Source organism: Erinaceus europaeus, chromosome 9, assembly GCF_950295315.1.
Source record: "Erinaceus europaeus chromosome 9, mEriEur2.1, whole genome shotgun sequence".
In the NCBI taxonomy this organism is placed as follows: Eukaryota; Metazoa; Chordata; class Mammalia; order Eulipotyphla; family Erinaceidae; genus Erinaceus; species Erinaceus europaeus.
The window spans coordinates 109,354,803-109,378,962 of NC_080170.1; the positions used below are offsets into that span (position 1 = coordinate 109,354,803).

Consider the following 24,160-nt stretch of genomic DNA (forward strand, 5'->3'; position numbering starts at 1 on the left):
ACACCTGCACTGCCATGCACACCACTCAGGTGAAGCCCTGGCTGGCACTGCATGGAAGGTGCTACTACAATGCAGGAAGCTTTGGCACTTTGTCTCTCTCCATTTTACCCCATTCTTTGATGTTCCTAATGGCATCGTCATTCAGAAATGTGGATGAAGATAGAATGAAGAAATAAAAGACTTGAGGAGGATACAACCAGAGATTGTTCCATAGGACTGCTTACAGTCTGGCATAAGCACTACATGTCAAACAGGGGCTGAGCTATCCGTCTAGGGAATCTTGAGGAGTTCATCTGCTCTTCACACGGGAAACCCTTTCACTAGACTGCCCTCTCTACCTATACACACATGGAGAAGACTGAAGCAGATAACCTATGGCTACTAAGGATTATAAATGCCTGATCTAGATAAAAGATGAAGCTTGGAGTTTTTACAAGCTAGAGATAACAGAAAAGGAAGACCAGAATTCACTCCCAATCACAGCTCCAAACCATCATCCCTCCCCCAATTCATGAGAATGTAGCATATTTTATAAATCAAGAACAGACTATAACTGTGAAAAGTATAAAGGAAAAAAAAATCAATACATGCCCTTCCATATGGAAGAACTACTGGGAAAGAATACCAGTTTGAAGGATCTAGAAGCAATCGAAAATAGTACAGTAGGAAACTCATGAGGTAGGAAAAGGAATAACTAAAGGTTAAAATGCCCTTTCTACTTAATTAAAAATAATAATCCACTTTAGATAAGGTAAAAAGGAGACTCCTGGGGCCAGGCAGTGGTGCACCAGGTTAAGCACACATAGTAAGAGGTGCAAGGACCCACTCAAGGATCACGGGTCAAGTCCCCACCTGCAGTGGTGTTGCTTCACAAGTAGTGAAGCAGGTCTGCAGGTGTCTATCTTTCCCCCTCTCCATTTTCTCCTCCTCTCTCAGTTTCTCTCTGTCCTATCCAACAATGGCATCAGCAACAACAAGAGCAACAACAAGCACAATGCAAGAAAGATGGTCCCCAGGAGCAGTGACAGTGGATTCCTAGTGCAGGCATCTAGGCCCAGCGATAACTCTGGAGGGGGGAAAAAAAAAAAAGAAACTCCTCAGACCAAATAGATTCACTGTATGCTGAGAAGAAATGCTTTGGTTAAGGTGAGACGATTTGACCTAGATTCATAACTATAAATTTGCTGCATGCATTACTGTGTAATTGCTGAATCCCATAAATAAAGATTATATATTAGATAAGAAAAAGTTACCAAATTTGACAAAAAATTAAGACTGGCTTCAGAATCTCACACACAGCATTAAGCACAAAATAGTACTAATCCATAATAAAGAAATGTTTTAAGAATGTTAAGATGAGAAAAACATAGCCTTGGAATATTGCTTGCAGTCAAACTTTTACTTAAATATGACGGCAAAAATAAGTCATTTCCCATTATATAAGAATTCAAGAAATACACCACTCACATAGCATTTGCCAAGAAGCTATATGATAAAGTACCATGGAAGAAAATTTTTTTAAAAAATCAGAATGATTAATTCCAGAACAGAAATACAAATATGATATAGTATAACAAACAAGCAAAAGTTATAGCATATTAACACAGTAATAGTACTATTTAATGTGAGCAGTTAATCTTCAAAAGGAAGTGCTATAAAGTTTGAAATATTGCATGACACTCTCCAAAGTGTTTTAATAATACTTTGAATATAGCAAGTAGTAGGATAAAGAAGCTTCCTGTGGAATATATATTGAAAGTGGAGGTATATGTGTATACCACAATTTTTTCTTATTAGAGATAATACTTTTGGAAATATTTAAAACATAGCAGCTTTGCTGTATTACTATAAAACATGCACGACTTTTCAGGCATGAGAAAATAGATATATATTTTGGTACTGAAGGAAACACTGTGATTCTTCATGACAGAGACGAAATGGGATGTAAATTTCCACCAGTGTAAAAGTCACTACACTTTCCTGTAATTTGGGAAAAAGACATTTTTCTGAAATATGCAAACACTGTACATATTTTCTTATTAAAAAAAAAAAACCTCAGGAGCTAATGCAAAATTAACTCATTGATTATCCCTACATATAGCAAAACTAACCACAATCAATAGCCCTGTTAGCTTTTTTTTTTTTCTTGCCCATCAATTAACCTCTTAAGATCTTCAGAGAGCTTGAATGTGCACCTAGATTATTTCAATATAGTGGTGACAATGGCAACTGGGTTGAAGAGACAGAGAGAGAGAGAGAACACATATTATATACTGACCACAAAAAAAGAAAACAGGGAGTCGGGCTGTAGCGCAGTGGGTTAAGCGCAGGTGGCGCAAAGCACAAGGACCGGCATAAGGATCCCTGTTCGAACCCCGGCTCCCCACCTGCAGGGGAGTCGCTTCACAGGCGGTGAAGCAGGTCTGCAGGTGTCTATCTTTCTCTCCTCCTCTCTGTCTTCCCCTCCTCTCTCCATTTCTCTCTGTCCTATCCAACAACGACAACAACAATAATAACTACAACAATAAAACAACAAGGGCAACAAAAGGGAATAAATAAATAAAATAAATATATAAAAAAATTTAAAAAAAAAAAAAAAAAAGAAAACAAACAAAGCTTTACCTCTTTAATCCCTAAAAAGGAAAGAGGAAGACCAGGGATAACATCCTTGGTGAACACAAGGTCTGCTACTTACAAAGTAGTTTTTATTAGTCTAGACACCAAAAAATATCTCTTTCTTCTCAACTGAGTATCTAACCAGAGAGTGATGCACAGCAGTAAGCAAACAGGAAAACTTAAACATACAATTGTGAAACGTCACATTGACCAGAGACATGGACATGTGGAAGAACCCATCAGACTTGCCAAACATACACTGACCTAAATGTGCAGAGGTAGTCTCTAAATAAACTTCTGCTACGACCACTGTTGCTAGGGTCATGAACAACCCAACAAATCAACTCAGACTCACTGACCTAATGCTCAAAGGAGCAGGGCTAGGAGGAAATTAACAACTCTAGCAATACTTTGGTATGTCTTCATGGTTCCAGATAAGCTTATGTTCTCACTGCACAGAAAGGACAAGCACTTCAGAGTAGATTTCTCTTTTGATGCTGATTTTGGTTTTGCTGTCAGCAGTGCCAGGACACCTCGACTCTTAGCATCATAACTTTAAATTCCATTTTCATCCAGCTTCCTCCTCTGTTTCACCACCAGGCATCAGAATGGATGGCATCTTTGATGTGGATGTTCATACCATAGACAACAAGTCCTACTACCTATTTCTGAGAGTTCACAAATGAATGTGACCATGCTGGTGGGCCTGAGTAGTTGGTGTTCTATCAGGTCATGCCTATGATTATGATAGTACTAGACTCAATGTCAGAAGACAGTCTAGTAGTGTCAGTTCTGCTAAAACTACAATACATAATAAAATTATTGTTGACAAATGAGAAAATGGGATAGATGATGACAATAAATTTTTAACTTCAATATATATTATGTACCCAATAGATATTTAACATATAAAATATATATAAACATTTGTGTATAAACACACACACACACACACACACACACACACACACACACATATATATATATATATATACATACATATATATCACAACAAGATTGTCTTCAGAACTACAAATGAGTTGGCCTAAGAACTTTAGGGACTGACATTGAGGTAAGACCAGAAAGTGGGTGGATGAGGGTGAGGGTGGATGTTCGGCTTCATGGGGCGGGGGGAGTGGGGGGTTGGCGGGGATGGGACACAGTCTTTTGGTGGTGGGAATCGTGTTTCAGTGCATTTGTAATTTGTAGTCATATAAAGCACTATTTAATTAATACAAGAAAATATATATAAAAGACCAGAAAGTTCATAGAAATTTATAGTACTACTTCATGCTTTTATAGGACTAGGACTAAAGCAAAAGAAAGTTGTTTTAATTTCCTTATTGGGGGATTAACGGTTTACAGTTGACAGTAAAATACAATAGTTTGTACATGTGTAACATCTCTCAGTTTTCCATATAATAATTCAACTTCCACTAGGTCCTCTTCTGCCACCATGTTCCAGAACCTGAACCCTCCCCCCTACCCCAAAGTCTTTTACTTTGGTGCAATTCCAATTCAAGTTCTGGTTTGTGTTTTCCCTTCTGTTCTTATTTTTCAACTTCTATGGGTGAGATCATCCCATATTCTTCCTTCTCTTTCTGACTTATCTCACTTAACATGATTCCTTAGGCTCCAGCGAAAGTTAATATTCTTCCTTTCAACTAGTTCTGTCCATTTCTCCAAGTTCACTGCAATAGTCACTCTGCACTATTCTCTCTCTCTAATCAGAAAAGTCATCATTTTGAATAGGTTTATAGAACAACCCACTGAGACAAATATCATCTTTTTCCTGAATTCACAGTTCGTTAGAATGTGCTTCATTTTTAGGACGGGGAAGATATTGGATTGTCAGAAGAGTTAGGATGCATTTTTGCATAGATAAATACATTTAGCATTAACATTTTTTTGCAGTGGAAAAAGTTAAACATGCAAAAGCAGACACGTCTTCAGTTATAATTTCATCCTGACTGCTTCCACAACATAGGTCTCAGTGTGCAACTGACCAAACCATGATGACTAAGGCAGAACTTACTACAAAACCACTTTACTTAAACGCTGTGCATTCAATGGAGTCAGGCAGTAGTGAAGCGGGTTAAGCACAGGTGACGCAAAGCTCAAGGACCAGCATAAGGATCCAGGTTCGAGCCCCTGGTACCCTACCTGCAGGGGGTCACTTCACAAGCAGTGAAGCAGGTCTGTAGGTGTCTGTCTTTCTCTCCCACTCTCTGGCTTCCCTTCCTCTCTCCATCTCTCTCTGTCCAATCCAACAACAATGACATCAATAACAACAATAATAACTAAAACAAGGGCGACAAAAGGGAATAAATAAATATATATATTTTAAAAGCTGTGCATACACATATAATCCAAACTGAAATCTGAGATATTTTATCTGTTCTATCTTTTTATCATTCAATAAGCAATACTTCACCTATAGCTATCACTGATATATATTTTGCTAATCTGAAAAAGAAAAGGAAGGAAGGAAGGAAAGGAGGGAAGAGGAGGGAGGGAGGGAGGAAGGAAAGGAGAAAGGGAGAGAGAGGAGAGGATTTATTTGTTTTCCAAGGCTCATCTTTCCTCACAAAAGTGAAGATTTTCAAAGCAAGTATTATATAGTTTCTATTAAAAATTATTCATTTATTTTATGGGGGGGGCAGACATTTCTCAGGTCTGGTTTATGGTGGTCCAAGGAATTAAACCTAGACACTCTTGAACATACAAATTTCTGGCATTAGCAAACTATGCTATCTCCCTGGCGCTGAACAGTAATTCTTGTTCCTAAATATTTATTTGCCTGGTATAAGGGAAATTTTTTTTATGGCATACATAAGAAATCTTTTTTTCTTTAGTGCAAAATGACGGCACTATCTTACTATTTCAAATAAAAGCATGTAATCTTCTCATTTGAACCTTACAAAGTCCAGGCTCATGTAGGACTAAAGCAAAACATATGCCCAGGCCACATGGCATACACATCCAGGAATTAACATTTCTCAAATTCAGTAAGAGCTCTTTAGTAGAAATGACAAGATCTACCTCTACTTGAGTCTGTTTCGCCATTTGCAAAGAGAAGGAATCAATCCATTTAGCAGTTACTTGAAAAAGCTGTAACCAGATGCCTGGCACCAAGGGTGGGGGCTAAATGATCTCTAAGGTCCTTCTCAGTCCTGAAAAAATCTTATACTTTGTCCATGTTCTTTTGGCTCTAATGTGAAAAATCTGACTGGAAACATAAACAGACTCTGACAGAAAAACACACATTTACCAGCTATAATTTGGAGTTGGCAACAGAAGATTTCACCATGGCTGACAGGAAAACGTGCAAAATTTTCTCCGGTGATTTCATTTCTGTGGGCTTCATTATAGCACCTGTCTATCTAAAGGTGCAGAAGTGATTAGAATGAGGCCAGGTCAATACTACATCCAAGTCATGCCACACAAGCAAAGTGGATGCCTGCTATCTTTTTTGATCTTGCCAACAACGTTCCTTAAAGTGGAGAATAAAGTGCCTCGTCTCCCCAATTTGGCAATCTCTTTTATTTTGTATCATCCTCCCTTCTGTTTTACAGAGAACGTAAGCCAATATGGCAACAGGCTTTTTGTTTATTTCCTTCCTGTTCAAAAAACTAAATCATGGTTTGAATATAGTTAACAGAAAAGAGTCCATGCAGAACACGACATTTTGTGACTTCAGAAAATCTGCACATGTACGTTTTTGTTCATGAGATCATGTCACAATTATGCTGCTATTAAAAAGTAATGATTGGAACATGAAGATATCTGTGTAGCCAATATAGGCCAGCAATTTCAAGCCCATCTACATTTCATTTAATGAGTTGAGGTCTATAGAGTTAACTTATCTATAATTTTGCAGAGTTAGGGACTTACTATGACTGTGTCTCAAGAAGACATAACCAGAATAAGGTGCTCCCCTAGGATTCAAGCTCAAGTCATCTACCCCAGGATCAAACAGTTTTTTTTCCCTCCAGGGTTATTTCTGGGCTCGGTGCCTACACCATGAATCCACCGCTCCTGGAGGCCATTTTTTCCCCTTTTGTTGCCCTTGTTGTTGTAGCCTCCTTGTGGTTATTATTATTGTCATTGTTGATGTCGTTCGTTGTTGGATAGGACAGAGAGAAATGGAGAGAGGAGGGGGAGACAGAGAGGGGGAGAGAAAGACAGACACCTGTAGACTTGCTCTACCGCCTTTGAAGCGACTGCCCTGCAGGTGGGGAGCTGGGGGCTCGAACCCGGATCCTTATGCCGGTCCCTGTGCTTTGGGCCACATGCGCTTAACCCACTGTGCCACTGCCCGACCCCGATCAAACAATTTTTGAGAACAAAGGTTTTTAAATACCACAAACCATGTCCGTATCCAAGATGCAAACAGATTAAGTCACGTTTTGAAATAAGCAAATTAAAAAATAATCAAGGATTGTTAAAATAACAAGGTCAAAAAGCAGGCATAAAGGCTTTGTTAGTTTTTTATAAAAGATTCTAAAATGTGAATAATGATTTTTTTTTTTTTTAAATCAGAGCACTGCTCAGCTCTGACTTATGGTGGGGAGGAGGACTTTGGAGCCTCAGGCAAGAGTCTCTTTGCATAACCATTATGTTATCTACCCCCACCCTGAAAACTGAAATTCTCAATACATTCTGTTGCATCGATATGAATGTTATATAAGTCTGCCTATCACTGGCATCTTATTTTTAATTTGATTAGCTAATTGCAAGATAAAGGGTTGGGAATTATTGAAATATATGTTCTAGACATAATGATTTTAACTATTTTCAAATGATCAAGTTTACAAACTGAACTAGAGCTTGCTGATTACAACTGAAACTTACGAATTTCAACTTGTTATATATTCTTTTTAAAAAGCTTCCTCTAAGTCTTGTGATGTACTGAATAAAACAGAGAAACCCACAAAGCTCCTTTGTTCCTGTGTTCTCAAAACCACTGATTAGATGGCGCCTTCTTAGTGAGGCTTTTGGCCATGCTTGCCCTTAGTGAGCAGTAGTCTCTACACTTTTCCATATCTCTCTCATTTCTCAATGGAATGTCACAGTGTGGAATGTATAGCAATGTGCTAAGCAACAGAAGGATTATGTCCACTACACTAAATCATAAGCATGTCCATTTTATAAAGTCAAAACTCTACCCTTTCTCCTCCTCCTCCTCCTCCTTCTTCTCTCTCTCTCTCTCTCTCTCTCTCTCTCTCTCCTTTTTTGGCTTGGTGCCTGTACTTCAAATCCACCGATCCTGTGGCCTTTTTTTTTTCTTCTCTCGATTTTTTGGATAGAACAGAGAGAAATTCAGAGGGGAGGGGGAGGTAGAGAAGGAGAGAGACACCTACAGACCTACAGACCTGCTTCACCGCTTATTAAGTGACTTCTCCTGGGGAGCCAGAGGCTCAAACACTCCTTACAAGTTTTCTTGCACTTTGTAATATGTGCACTTAACCAGATACACCACTGGTGAGCCTCCTCCCCTTTCCCCTTTCTCTACTGCCACCAGGGTTGTCTTTGCAGCTCAATGCCTGCACTACAAGTCTACCATTTGGGTGGCCATTTTCCCTTTTAATTTTTTTTTCACTTTTAAATATTTTATGGGTGGGGTTAATTGTTTAGAGTCAACAGAAAATCCAGTTGTTGGTTCATGTGTAGAATTTCTCAGTTTTCTGTAAAATACTCTAACCCTCCCCCTCTAAGTCCTCCTCTACCAGGTTACACAAGGATCTGATAAGAACCTCAGCCTCTGACTGCCACAAGAGTCCTTTACTTTGGTGCAACACAAAAACACAGTCCAAGTTTTGCTTTGTGTTTCCCCTTCTGCTCTTCCTCCTCAACTTCTGTCTACAAGTGAGATCATCCCATATTCACCATTCTCTTTCTGGTTTATCTCATATTAATATGATTGCTTCAAGATACATTCAAGATGAGGAGAAAAAGGGGAAATCTATCATTTTTCATAGCCAAGTAGTGTTCCATTGTGTATAATACCACACTTTGTTAGCCACGCATCTGTCATTTGATACCTGGGTTGCTTCCAGGTTTTTGGCTATTACAAATAGTGCTGCTATGAATGTAAGTACATACAAATCTTTTTGGATGAATGTTTAGTTCCTTAGGATATATCCCGAAGGGCCTGATGGTGTCACTCATGGCTTAGTGCACATATTACAATGCACAAGGACCCAGGTTTGAGTCCCTGGTCCCCACCTGCAGGAGGAAAGCTTTGTGAGTGGTGAAGCAGGGCTGCAGGTGTCTCTCTCCCTGTCTCCCCCTTCCCTCTTGATTTAGCGCTGCCTCTATCCAATAAGTAAAGATAATAAAAAAATTTAATCTTAAAAATAAGAAAAATAAATTATATATATATATGAGAATATATCCCCAGGAGAAGAATTACAGGGTCATATGATAGGTTTCTAGCCTCCTGAGAATTCTCTAGACATCTTTTCACTAATTTTTTGACAGGACAGAGAGAAATGGGGAGACAGAGCAGGAGAAAGGGAGACATCTGCAGCATAAAGCTTCCCCAATGCAAGGTGGTACTGGGGATTTGAACTCGGGTCGTTCTTATGCGTGTCAACATGTGCATTCAACCAGGTGAGCCACTACCTGGCCCCTGTTTTTTTTTTTTTGTCCATAAAAATATATGTGCTATAAATGTACCTACACTGACACACAGCATATTTGTGAACACATCATTTCTTCCTGTCTCTAATCCCACCTTAGAATAGGAGAAGGAAAGTCAACGACTAAGCCCTGTAAGCAATCATTTTTCCATAACTACTCTTCTTTAGAGTTTATTATTGGAATTTAAAACAATAATAAAAATAGGCTGAAAACCAGTGTGAAGTTCTAGGCATGTGATAATTATCAACTCTTAATGAACTTTTTCTCACCTATGTTCTCATTCAGTAGGTCTCTCCTCTAAAGATTCTGAAACAAATGCCACACACATTTCATTTTATTCTCAAATATTTCTGCTGCTTCTCAGAAGAGACGGGACATGTTCAGGGTGGGGTAGCCATAGACTATGCTACTTCTCTAAAAGTTGAAGACTATATGTATATATATTTTGCCTCAGCACCTCTAGCATAACACTATCACCTGGGAAAAATAATAGTGATTCTATGATTGTCTCATTTTTGTTCCCCTTGCTAGCACAAGGGGTATTTAAATATGGCCTAAGTGAGTCAGCTGGTCATCAGTGCATGTTCATAGCCAAAATAATGAGCTCAAATGCTAACCTGAACATTAGTCCTGTGGGTTTTTTGTTTATTTACTAGTTTGTTTGCCGCTGGTGTTGTCACTGGGGCTCTGAACCAATCCTTACTGACACTTATTTTTTTAAAGACAGAAGGTGAGCTACACACAGGGAAACAGAGACAAAATGGAAAAACAACAAAATATTGCTTTAACCACTCATGAAGCTTCCCAAGCCAGGTGTGTCTATGTGCATGGAGCTTGAACCCAGGACAAAGTATGCCCTCACTGGGTGAGCTATTCCTAGCCCTCACTGTTTTGTCATTTTGCAGTCAACACTCTTTAGAGGATAAGATTTTTATATGTTTAATACAAAGTATAATATATATAGACCTTGATCTCAATCAGAAAAGAAATGCATGGGAACTTTTGCTTTTGCTAGAAGATGTTGCTGACAGAAGAGAAGCCACTGTGAACAAAACAGAATCTTAATCTTAACCGTCTTCCTCATTCAGAATGCAATTTTAGAAGATCAAGAAAATAGACAATACAAAAGTAGGGTTGAATGTCCTCAGGATAACAAGAAAGTATAAACTTCACAAACAGTATTCCTTTAAAAAATGACTTTCAGTTTTGAAGTAAAATGAGTAGGTAAAAAGGATTTCTTGGGCTTCAAAGTGCAAGCCAGCAGAACTCTAAGAAGCTTGAGTCAGGCATGTTGCATTAGAAACGCTAAGCTCCTTCTGAGTTGTAAAGCTCTCTTTAGGCTCTGGATGAATGTTTATCTACCACAGAAACAATCACTGAATTCATGAGATTCCTTATAAACATGACTTTCATGAGCCTGGATTATAAACACAACCTCAACCAAAGATCTTACCTGTGCCCTGAAAGCACCTTCATCAGGGGGTGGCGGTGGAGGGAAGTTTCCTGGGCCAGATGGAATAGCAACAGCAGGATCTTGTAGAGGTGGAGGTGGAGGTGGAAGAAAATCACCTAGAGAAAGAAAGCGCACACATCATGTTACTGCAGATGTGATTTTATACTACGGGGGTTGGGGGATGTGGGCATTTTGCTCCTTTGCAATGTTCACTATTTTGACACATAAGTTTGTCCTAACAATAATTTCCTATCTTAGTTCTCCTTAGTTTAATTAGTAACTTTAACCGTCAGAAGAATAAGAACCATATTCAATATGTATAAGTGACGAGAGAGAGAGAGAGAGAGAGAGAGAGAGAGAGGGAGTCAGTCTGAAGCAGCCAGGAAAAAACTTCTAATGGTAGAGCCTTAGGCTTGCGTGCCTGAAGTTCGTGGTTTGATCCCTGGCATTGCGTGCTATATAGTGGTGCCCTGGCTTGTCTTCTACTCTCTCATGTGAAACTTAGTTTATCTCTCATATATGTAACAAACAAATAAGTTTTTTTTTTAAAAAAAGAGATAGTCTGGAGTGGTCAGCTACATTAAGCAAGAACAAGGAACATGTATAGGGTGAGAAATTATGAAGTTATGTAACACTTGCTGTTGGTCCTCAAAATTTTTCTTTTTTTCTACAGAGAAAAACTGAGAGGGGGGAGGCAGAGAGGGGGGAGAGAAAGATAGACACCTGCAGACCTGCTTCACTGCTTGTGAAGCGACCCCCCTGCAGGTGGGGAGGCAGGGGCTCACACCGGGATCCTTAATATCAGTCCTTACACTTTTTTTGCACAGTGTGCGCTTAACCCGCTGCACTACTGCCCAACCCCTGGTCCTCAAAACTTTTCTATCAAGAAAAGAAAAAATGCATGCATGAGAAAGGATATTGCATGACACATTTTATTAATATGTTCAGAGTGCTCAAAGATAAGATGAAGGGGAGCTTATGTCTTGTTCTAGCAATAAGGGAGGCTTTACTGGTTTATTTAAATGACCCTTGACAGCTATGATATAGAGAGAACATTCAATATAGGCAGAAGGGGATAAAGGCACAGATGAAAAATTCAGGGCCTTCAGAGTAAAAGAAAGTGTATATTATTACAGAAAACCAGAAATGCAGTGTGATACTTACAAGTTGTAAAAACTAAAGCACAGTTGAAAACAAGCCTTTGAATGTGTTGCACATCTAGTGAAAAATGTGACTTTACCATGCACACAGTGAGGGCCCACGAAAACATTTCTGAAGACTGTCATGATAGTTCACCTAGACAGTGTTTTTGCTTTGCCATGCACACAACTCAGGTTCATTTCAACCTCCACTGAACCAGGGAGGATCCACTGCTGTGGGGTCCTTCCCTCTCTCTGTCTCTGTCTCTGTCTCTGTCAGCCTTTTTATCTGAAAAACCTTCACTGCATGGAGCACTGAAGCCCCAGTGATATTGCACAAGCACGCGTCCGTGCACACACAAAAACAAAAGAGGATCTCCGAAAAGGTGCACCTGACTGTAATATGATTTACTAAAGACTAAAAGCAAATGCAGGGGAGAGAGGTGGGACTAAGAAATACCTAGTTTTGCCATTTTGCATGTAACCATGAAGTAATGAGGATTCGGGACACCAAGAGAACCCAACATCAAGAAGGTTGGAGGACTTATGTCATAAGCAAATATTTTACTAACCATACACTTCTGAGGGCATATCGGTAAAGAAATTTTGTTCACTTTATCATTCTGGTTCAATGTCTCAAAAGTCATTTCTTTTCTTTTTCTTTTTACCAGAGCACTCCTCAACTTTGGCTTATGGTGGTGAGTGGTGCAGGGGATTGAACCTGGGACTTTGAAGCCTCAGGCATGAGAACCTCTTTGCATAACCTTAAGCTATGTCCCCAGCCCAGTCTCAAAAGTCTTTATTAACTTTATAAGTCTGTCTTTTTCCTCTCATTCTCCTTTTCTTTTTTGTTTGCTTGCTTTTCTTTCTCTCCTTATCTCTTTCTTCTTTCCTTTTGTTTCACCAGAACCCTGTGCAATACTGACTTATGGTGGTTTTGAGGATTAAACTTGGGACCTTTGCTTGCTAAGGTGTGGATAGATTTTTGCATGACCAGTATGCTATCATCCCAGACATACATCAAGTTTTACTAAACACTAGAATCACCAAGGAAGCTGATCTGAAAATGTTGATTTCTATAGTCATCTCTCCAGTCCAATCTGGATCTTGAAGATGAGGATTAAGGTGTTGGTGAGTGGGTGAGTTGGATGCCCTTATTCTTTTAAAACCTTGATGACTCTAGATTGGAGAGATGATATAATAACAGCTATGCAAAACACTTTCATGCCTGAAGATATAAGATTTCAAGTTCAACCCCTGGTTCCCCCACAAGTCAGAGCAGACTAGGGCTCTGTTATGAACAATAACAACAACAACAACAACAAAACAGATAGTTCTAATGCAGACACAATTAAGAAACTCATTTGAACTTTATTTGGCCCAAGACTGTATTGAAAAAAATATTCATCTGTTAAGTAAAGGAAATAAAAGTTACCAAGTTCTTTTAAAAACCTTTGATCTGGAGGTCGGGCAGAAGCTCAGCAGGGTAAGTGCAAGTGGCACAAAGCACAAGGACCCAGTTCGAGCCCTGGCTCCCCACCTGCAGAGGAGTCGCTTCACAGGGAGTGAAGCAGGTCTGCAGGTGTCTGTCTTTCTCTCCCCCTCTCTCTGTCTTCCCCCCTCTCTCCATTTCTCTCTGTCCTATCCAACAAGGAACGACATCAACAACAACAATAATAACCACAACAAGGCTAGAACAACAAGGGCAACAAAAGGGGGAAAAATGGCCTCCAGGAGCAGTGGATTCATGGTGCAGGAACCTAGCCACAGCAATAACCCTGGAGGCAAAAAAAAAAAAACCAAAAAAACCTTTGGTCCATATTCCCAGAGGGAAAAAAATAGGGAAACCTCCAATAGAAAAAGGGAAGTGGGAGAGGTATAGAACTCTGGTTGTAGGAATTTTATGGAATTATACAATTCTTATCTCACAATCTTGTTAATCATTATTAAATCACTAATAAAACAAGTAAGATTCACAATCCATGGGAAGAATGTTCACTGTAAGACCTTAAACAGCACAGGGGTTCAGGTTGATGAAGACTTGGTCAAATTTTGCTTCACCACCTGTTCGTCAGGCTCAGATTTTCCCTATCCCTATTTGAAGCAAGAGTTTCTGAATTTTTGATCAACTTCCTATAACGTACTATTTCCTCTTGCCACATAAAGAATCATAGGAGCATTAGTATCAGACCTGAATGAAATTTTGGCAATATCAGAAAAACAATGGCCGTCAATATAGCTCACATGGAGAGTAAACTACTTTGCCATACTCGAGAACCCAGGTTCAAGCTTATCCTCCACAGACTCGAAGAAGTTTCAGTGCTATGGTCTCTCCTTCTATATGATATATTTCTCTATCTCTATATCAAAACCCAAAAAAAGTTACAGAGTCCAAATTCTTACAGTAAATTAGTCTTAGCATAAAAATTTTTTTTAAAAAACTCTTTTTAAAAAATAGTTATAAACATTGATGCAGCTCTAATGGTTTTAATGAATAATTCTACTACAGAAAAAATGAACATGGATACAGAGAAGCATCTTTTAGAAATCTTCATATTGGGAGGCAGTGGTGCACTTAATTAAGTGCACATACTATGAAGCCCAAGGACCCTGGCTCGAGCCCCAACTCCCCACCTACAAGGGGTCTGCTTCAGGGGTGGTGAAGCAGGTTTTCAGGTGTCCATCTCTATCTCTATCTCCCTGCTTGCCCTCTCTTTACTTCTCTCTGTTCAAAAAGAAAGAAAGAAAGAAAAATGGCCACCAGGAGTGCCTGCACTGAGCCCTAGTGATAATCCAGGTCACAATAAAAATAAATAAATTTTTTAAAAAGAGTTTTTTTAAAAAAAATCTTCATGAAATATGATGAAAATAAATGGATTTTTCATCAATAAGGCACTGGTAAATAATTTAACTGAGGCAGTCACACAACAGAAAACCCTCATCTATTAAAATGATATTGATCTCGATCTGACATCTATTTCCTTATTGACCGAGTGTATATTCTATGTCAGGCACTATTCTCAACCCAAGGAAATACCCTAGAGAGAAAATCAAAACAAAACACTACTGACCTCAAAGTATGTATATTCTACCAGAAGAGGAGTACTTAGAAATGAATTAAGGAACACCTACTTAACCAAACGATTACTAATGACTACATAAAAGTATAGAACAAGAAAGGAACTGTGGCTGCTTGCTGATACAATTAGAAGAGTATTTGGCAAACTGGTGTTAGAGATGTGATTTGACTTAAGACTGAAATCTAGTGAAGACATGAGTCACTGCTATCTTAAAGAACTTGAAAACCTGTCTCAGAAATATCATTTGAAGGAAAAAAAGGAGTTTAAACAGTAATTCTTTCTAAAATATCCCGGTCATATAGCCCTTACCTACATGGTAACAATTGTCCTTAACTCCTAGAATGACAATTGTTGGCTTAATGTTTTCCTCTTCTTATTTTAGCTTGTTAGACAAGGGAGTTCTTGTCATGATTAAAAAAAAAAAATCAAAAGGAAGTTACTTTGAAATGAATCGCACTGTCTACTCAAACCCAGTGTTTAATGAACCACTATATTTACCCAAGTCAAAATATAATGTCTCTGTCATCTTTTCCAAATAACTTAGTACAAATGCTCTCTAAGGCATCTCAAATTAAAAGTGAGAAGAATTATTACTTAAGTTTTCAGACAGTTTCATTCTACTTTTAGCGAGTAGAGAATTCCTGAGTTTTCACTGAGTTCACTGCTCATTTAGTAACTAGTAACAGGATGAAAGTGGAACACATTACATCTAAGCACACTGTTTCACTATCACACAGGGGCTGTCAGTTGTTAAAAAGAAAATTCAAGTTCTCTGGCAAAAAACATTGAATGATTTTTCAAACTATATGTGATTAGGAGGGGCAAGAACAAGAGAGCAGCATGTTTCTGTCAATCATCTTATAAAGACACAGTGACTGCGACCCAAGCAACACAGTTTGATTTCCAAATACTGGCATTCCAAAGAAATAGAAGGAGCCAACTTTACTTCTCCTTCTAGCTTCTAGGGTATCTTCAGATCCAAAACCAAGAAGTGAAATTCCCTCAACTTAAGAATGAAAAAAACAAAAACAAAAACTGAAATTCATACTGTAGACAATGAGACAGGAGTCAAGAGAAACTAGAAATCTGAGTTTATTCCCTAAAAAAAAAAAAAAAAAAAAAAACCAACAAGGGGCTGGGTGGTGGTGCATCTGGTTGACCAAACGTGTTAAAATGTGCAAGGAATCAGGTTTGAGACCCCGGTCCCCACTAACAGGGGGAAAGCTTTGTGAGGGGTGAAGCAAGGCGGCAGGTATCTTTGTGTCATTCTCCCTATCTTCCCCCTACTCTCTTGATTTCTGGCTGTGTCTAACCAATAAATGAGGATAATGACAAAAAAAAAAAAATTTAAAAGAATATCACCCCCCCCAAAAAAAAATTAACCATAGCACTTCAAGATGGGAGCTCATCAATTCATTGAGACCAGAAGCTTAATTTTCCTTCAAAGACAGTGTTGAAGTTTGAGAGTGTTCGACTTCACAATAAAATACTTCAGGTAGCTCACTTAACTGTGCTCCTATGACTGGGTAGAATGAAATATCCCCACTTTCAATGACAAGCCATTGGTCCTTTGTAACAAAGCTCAAACACAGCTTATGTTTGGACTTTTGTAAGCTTAATTCCACTTGCAAAAGTTTTTCTTAGTCCTGAGGAAAAAAACATTCATTTTTAATAATATCTATATAAAATGCATAGGGTATATTTAATAAATAGTACTATTTCTGTTATCTTAATGACTGTCAGAAATTTATTCATGGGAGTCGGGCGGTAGCGCAGTGGGTTAAGCGCACGTGGAGCACGTCAAGCCCCCGGCTCCCCACCTACAGGTATGAAGCACAAATGACTTCAAATTCCTCTAACAGGAGGAATTCTTGTTACTATTTATATAAAATGATGTCAACCATTACTCATTCTCCTTCAGCTCTGCCATTTCATCCAGTCTGAGGTTTAGTGAATGCATAAATGTTTTAAAATAATCAAACAGAGACACTCATTTCATTTAAAGGTGCTTGTTTTTTTGGCATGTACTTTTTTTTTCCCTCAAGAGAATACTGGAGCTGACAGGTACTTGCTCTAAAAATTTACTTCACCACCTGCTAGCTGAAATATTGCTTTCCTGGATTTATATTGTATTAAAAGGTCACTGGCTGTTTAAGTCTTAAACAGTTTTAATCATTCGAAAAGTCTCTTAACAGTAAGAAAAGGAAGCTCAGAACAAACAGCAGCAGGGACTCTAATTAAAAGGGCCAATTCATCTAATTTTATTTGGGGTTAATTATTCAGGATTCACTCTTTGATGTGTAAGGAATAGCAATTAGTAATTTCAGTGATTTGAGAATCATTGGAGGTGTAATCAGTTAAAATGAGTGAGTGTTTACAACACAAGATGGTGAATTAGTCTCTCTCAGCTGGAGAACAGGAACATTAGGCTCCAAGAGATCAAAGCTAAGAATATCAGACCCCAGTAATAACAGTCACTTCAAAATAAAACACATGTCAATAGCATCAAGCATTCTGTTGACTCCCAGCTAAAGCAAAGCTCAACAGCTTCATGCAATTGCCTTTCAGCAGCTCTCCATCTTCCCCTCTGCTCCCAGCCACTTCCCCTGATTTGGCACTTGCCACCATGGCAACTGGGAACTCACTACAGTTACAAGGCAATTCGAAATGAATGCACCACTTGGAAACAACAGAAAGAGACTGGTCAATGATTTCACCCATTTATTTCCATGTCTGGATCTCAACTGCTGGTGTACACCTCCACCTAAGACTCTTTATCCCAGCACTAAAAACTGAATGCAGACACCCGACAGAATAACTTACCTGACAGCCTCCATTTTCTTTATGCGCTTTATGAAGTTCACAAAAGATGGTACCAATTTAAAAAAAGACAAAACAAACAGAAACAAACAACCTCTCTCTTCTCTTGCCCAACCCACATAAACTCAATATAGTAAGTGACACGACACTCGACCAACTTGCTTTAAAACCATTTATACCTCTTCATCTCTACTGCCGTCAAAATACTGAATGTCTAGATTCTAGAAACGGTCTATACGGTTTCTGGCCTAGAACTGGTCTTCCTAAGCCAATTCTAGACTTTCCAAATAATCTTATCTACTAGTGCCAGACTGAAAACTTCCACGGGGCCAGGAAGAGCCAAAACAATCTTGAAAAAAAGGACATACTTAAAGGGCATTCCTTGATTTCAAAACTCACCACAAAACTATGATAATCAAAACAGTGTGCTAGCAGGAAAACAGAAATATAGACCAATGCAATGGCAAAGGACCCAGAAATAAAACTGTTCCTACATGGCAAATTAATGCGACAGAAAATATGCTGGGATATTAGAAAATGATAATTTGGGAGCACCAAGTGTTTAGTTAGGTCCCTCCCTATCTGTGTGACCCAAGGTTTCACAGAATCTAAATATAAACAAGAAGAATCTTAGAACAGAATAACCTGCTAGAGGAAATGGAGAGAAACTTAAGAACTCATTAACATAAATTCCCCAGAATGCTTTGGTGAGTGTGCATTCTTTATGCTTACTGTTGCACACAGCAATTTCCTAAGTTTTGCACTTTAAGACAGCCACTATTTTGAAACTGCATACTCAAAGATCTGCAATGCTGCTTCTCCTAACTTTCTTGACTCTAAGAATTTGCACGTGCCTGCCTCACCATCAGGCCCCCCATCTCATTTCTAAGAATTTGCACGTGCCTGCCTCATCATCAGGCGCCCCATCTCATTTCTTCTTATTCTTGCAGACCATCTCACCAGCCAACCTTGCATGGCCTTCTTGATGGCTCCCTGGCAAAGGGAAGGTTCCCATCCTTTGTGACACAGTTTTTTATACATAACTTGTTGGGAATATGAGTCAATTCTTTCACTGCACCCTTGTCCCTTGAGGGCACACATGCTCAGAGAAGCTTTCTCAATACCACAGACACCTGTGATGGATATGAGTTAAAATATTTACCAAGTGGCTACATACATTCTTGACAAGAAGAATACTACTCAAATAAAGTACTCTTTAAAGGAAGAAAACAAGTAGTTTTAAAGGACAAGAGATACATAGGTATGAAGTTTACATATGTGTAAACATACGTAAACTTACATATTTTTTCAAGGGAAAGCAAAAAAAAAGGAGAAAAAAGGAAAGAAAGAAGAGGGCCGGGGTAGATAGCATAGTGGTTATGCAAAGAGACTCTCATGCCTGAGGCTCCAATGTCCTAGGTTCAATGCTGGGCACCACTATATAAACCAGAACTGATCAGTGCTCTGGTTTTAAAAAAAAAAAAAAAAGCAGGAGGAGGAGGAGGAAGGTCACTGAGAAAGTTAGGGATGGGGGTAATAGCATACTGATTATACAAAGACTTTCATTCCTGAAGTTCAGAAGTCCCAGGTTCAATCTCCTGTACCACCATAAGCCAAAGCTGAGTAGTTCTCTAGTAGTGTTCTAGTATGAGAGAGAGAGAGAGAGAGAGAGAGAGAGAGAGAGAGAGAGAGAGAGAGAGAACAGATGCCAGGCAGTGGCACACCCATTTGAGTGCATGTTACCAAGACCTGGGTTTGAGGCCTTGATCCCCACCTTCAAGGGATTTATGAGCAATGAAACAGGTCTTCAAGTGTTTTTTCTCCACCTATCTCCCCCCACCTCCTCTCTCAAGTTCTTTCTGTCCTACTAAAGACAATAGAGAGAAAAATAAAATAAAAGAACAACAACAAAAAAATGTCCGCTGGAAGCAGAAAATTGTTAGTGCCACCAGTGAGGCCCAGTGATAACCCTGATGGCTAAAGGAAGGAAGAAAAAGGGAAGATAAGGAAGGAAGAAAGGCAAGGACTTTGGAAAGAAGGAAGGGAGGGAGAAAGGAGGAGAGGAGGGAAGGAGAAGAAAAAAAGAAATAAAAAGAATGTTGATAGACTGAGATATGCGGGAGTCTGGCGGGTTACGCGCAGGTGGTGCAAATCACAGGATATGTCGCTGGAACAACTGATGAGGACTTGAATGGCTGGGGCTTCAGGTTCAGTCTCCAGCAACCATATTCCAGGAATGCTACATGACTAAACTCTCTCCCTCCCTCTCTCTCTCTCATGTAAAATTCTCAGTTTCAAATGTAATAAAGACATCGAATCTCAACTGATACTGGAAAGATTCGAATGAACACCCTCATGGAGATGATTTCTACCAACAGAATACTCCTGATTTGATGAGTGAGTCAACTTAGGCCACGATAGTAATCTTATTTTTAAAAATATTTCTTTATTTATTCCCTTTTGTTGCCCTTGTTTAATTGTTGTAGTTGTTGTTGATGTCGTTGTTGTTGGATAGGACAGAGAGAAATGGAGAGAGGAAGGGAAGACAGAGATGGGGAGAGAAAGATAGACACCTGCAGACCTGCTTCACTACTTGTGAAGCCAGGGGCTCGAACCAGGATCTTTACACAGGTCCTTGTGCTTTGTGCCACGTGCGCTTAACCCGCTGCGCTGCCCAACTCCCTAACAGCAATCTTATTTTAAATTGCTTTATTTGAGGTGAATAGGTAGATTAAAAAAAGAACAATGTTCATCAGACCAAGAAACTAAACTACCAAATGTAAATTACCTTACTACATACACTATATCAATTTCATCACAGAGGGGCCTAAGAGCTAGGAGTAGAAGGAAAGAGAGAAGAGAAAGCAAAGAGTATAACTATAAAATCATAGTAAAATGAAGTCTTAACAGCCAAATAAACCTAGAATGGTTAGAAATCTTGGAAAGGGACTGAGTAAGAATCCCTGAGGTGGCAGTAACTTGGCACAGGAGCTGCTTCTGCAACTGATTAACCCAACATTTCCATGGGCCTGGAAGTATTACCAGGTCACTTTCATTAGTGGACAAACTGTTCTTGAGCAACTTGCAAGATATAAACAAGCTATTGTGAAGAATCCATCAAAGAGACCAGTTCTGTCCTCAAAATCTTGAAAATAGCCAAGTCACAACAACAAACATACCAGGCAGTCAGACAAATAAGACCATTCCAAAATCCCAGCACCCTTTCTTTAGCTCAGAATAGACTCGTTTTTGCCTGCTTTGATCTATTTTTAATATATTTATTTATTCTTAATGAGAGAGAGACAGAGAGAGAGAGAGAGAGAGAGAGAGAGAGAGAGAGAGAGAGAAAGAGATACAGAGAAGACCAGAGCATTGCTCAGCTCTATTTAAGATGGTGCTGGGGACTGAACCTGGGACCTGAGAACCTCAGACATGAGAGGCTTTCGCATGACCATTATCCTGCCTCCCCAGCCATGCTTTGATTTATTAAATGTACTCTCCCACATCACAATGGGCAAATTCCTCATCAATAGCAAATTTAAAAATAGCCCCCAAACCACTGGTAAGCTTATGATTTTAAAATTCAAATAAAGAAAACATAAGACATTCTCTTGAAAAAATAAGCTTTATTTCTAGTGAGACACTCCAAGAAAAACCTCATCCTGTATTTCATTCAGCTTTAGTTTTGTGTTTGTTTTTTTTCCCCCTCCACATTCTAAGACTAGGAAGTCATGTGATGGAAGACAGTCCCCAAATGCAAATTTTAGTGACGTATTCTGGGCAGAAGATCAGACACCTTGTTATTTTAGTAGACCTGGTCTGACTGCCCAAAGATGTAATTTAACTGAGGGAAGAACACATCCCCTCCTCCTGCTTCCTTTGGCCAGCTGCCTCGGAAGGTCTTTCATTCCGGAGGGCAATGGATTTATTGCTCCCTTTTATTTCTCCAACAGTAGTTCCAGTTCTCTGAGTTTTAAGTTCAGTGAGCTCAATCTTGGCATTCAAGGATCCCCTTATGTCTCATCCTTAAGAGCATTTGTCCCAGGTACATTTGCCAAGGACAGGGTGGCAGTTCCTTTCCTGGCATTTGAATCTGCAATATTATGCTTCTTCATATAAACAGACCCATCCAATCACTTGAGCTGGCTCTCTGTATCCTACTGGCACTTTCATGGCTTAACTGGCACTAATGGTATAACTTTATACACTCACAAAGTCATCCAAGTAAAAAGGAATTAGAATGGAATAAGGTCTGCAAGTCTATGGGTCGGCAAACAATGACTGACCAAAATACTGGCCAATTTGCTCTTTTGTAAATAAAGTTGTACTAGAACATAAACACCAGCATTCATTTACCTACCATCAATGGCTGTTTTTGTGACCTGCTAGCAGAACTAATGAGTTAGCTGTGGCTAGCAAAGTCTAAGATATCAGGGTCAGGTGGTGGCACACCTGGTTAAGCATACACATTACAGTATGCAAGGACTCAGGTTCACGCCCCTGGTCCCTGCCTGCAGGGGGAAAGTGTCAAGATTGGTGAAGCAGGGCTGCAGGTATGTATCTGTCTCTTTCCCTCTATCTCCCCCTCTCCTCTCAAATTCTCTCTGTCTCTATTCAATAATAAAAAAAAATAAAATAAAAAGTTCAATAAATAAAATAATAAATTATTTTAAAAACAGAATAGGTCATTTAAAATATTTTCTATCTGGATTTAAAAGAATGGTTGCCAATCCTACTCTAGTCATGGAACTCATTTTATAAACAAGAAGATCCAGAGTCAGGAAGTAAACTTTTCTAAATACTATAGCTTTGTAAGTGCTAAGCACAGGGTGCTGATACAGTCAATAATAATACTCTGCAGTGTTTGACAGAAAGATTTATTTCCCTTTTATGTGTTTATTGCTAAATGAATTCTTCAGACAATTTTCAAATGTTATCGTTGAGAAATAAATTGTCTGGGGGGAGCAAAAGACAAATAAAGAAGATAATTTTTATAAAACATGATATTTATTTCCCTATTGTTACTGTAACAAATGATCATAGACAATGGCTTAAAATGTAAATTTGTTATCTCAGAGTTCTTTAAATATCCTGATAGGACTGGATTCCTCAAGGGGATTTAAAAAAGAATGAACGTCAGTGCTTTTCTGATGTCCATCTTATACTTTTACCTTTTTTTTTTTAAGATTTTATTTATTTATTAATGAGAAAGATAGGAGGAGAGAGAAAGAACCAGACATCACTCTGGTACTCCGGGGAATCGAACTCAGGACCTCATGCTTGAGAGTCCAAAGCTTTATCACTGCACCACCTCCCAGACCACATACCTTTATCTTGTGACCACCTTTCTCTATATTCAAGGTTGCAAGGACTATTAAGCTCTTTCTCACACTACAACAATGCACAGACCTCCTGAGTCTTCATCCTTCACTTCTAAAGGATCTAGACACATCCAGATACTCCAGTTACTCTATTTCAAGGCCAGCTGATGAGCAACTTTAATTCTGCTTGTACCCCTAATTCCTTTTGTCATGTGACTGAACACAGATATTCTAGAGACAAAGGCCTTGGCATCTTTGGAGCCTGAGGAGACAGCACAATGGTTATGTAACAAGTTTTTATGCCTGAGGCTTTGGGGCCCCAGATTCAATTCCCAGCACCAACATAAGGCAATGCTCTAGTATCAACTTCCCCATATATATATATATACACATACACATACACATACACACACACATATACATGAATAGCATATTTGAAGGTCTGTACTATACTTGCTACAAGATATTGTGAAGGGGGAATTGTATACAAATTTATAAAACTCAAAGAGTTCATGAGCACAGGAGCACATCAAAAGCCCCTTTTATCACAAAGTTTTTGGAATTTCCCAAAGTTTAGTCGTATCTCTTTAAAGTTTTAATTTAAATATGTGATTTAAGGTATTTCAATTTAGTTTTCTATGCACTGTAGTTCTTTCTTTCACTGATCATCTTGATCAACTTTTAAGAAGAAAACCCTGTTAGAAATCAAGTTCAGGAGTACTGATAAACGCATTTTTCACAGTTAAGCACAGTTGGGCTCAGTTGCTTGTAGTCTGTACATTTAAAACAATTTGATTTCATACAGGTTACAGACATTGCCATTTATATGAAGTCCTTGTAAGACCACATTGTTTTATGAATCAGATTTATTTTCCCTTTTTAGAGGGGAATTGGTAACAGTTTTTAGAGACTGTCATCATATATATATGATGGACACCTGGCTATGAAACACCGTATAGGAATGAGTAGTTGTGTATTTTATTTTATATGCCTACTTTATTGTGAAAGATTAGAGGTTTCAATTAGAATCTTAACAAAACCAACTAGGTAGCCTCTGTAACCGTATTCCTTTGGTTCATCTTGTAG

At 38.8% G+C, this 24,160-nt stretch overlaps 1 protein-coding gene across 10 annotated transcripts in view; it reads right to left on the reverse strand.

The window, feature by feature from the left end:
* The window catches only part of LOC103115819 (lipoma-preferred partner), a 474,645-nt gene that overhangs the window by 115,517 nt on the left and 334,968 nt on the right, over window positions 1-24,160 (reverse strand). For all 10 annotated transcript variants that reach the window (XM_060198522.1, XM_060198525.1, XM_060198523.1 and 7 more), the window contains one exon: window positions 10,715-10,830. In XM_060198522.1, coding sequence (XP_060054505.1) covers window positions 10,715-10,830 — 116 coding nt within the window. The remainder of the gene's footprint in view (window positions 1-10,714; window positions 10,831-24,160) is intronic.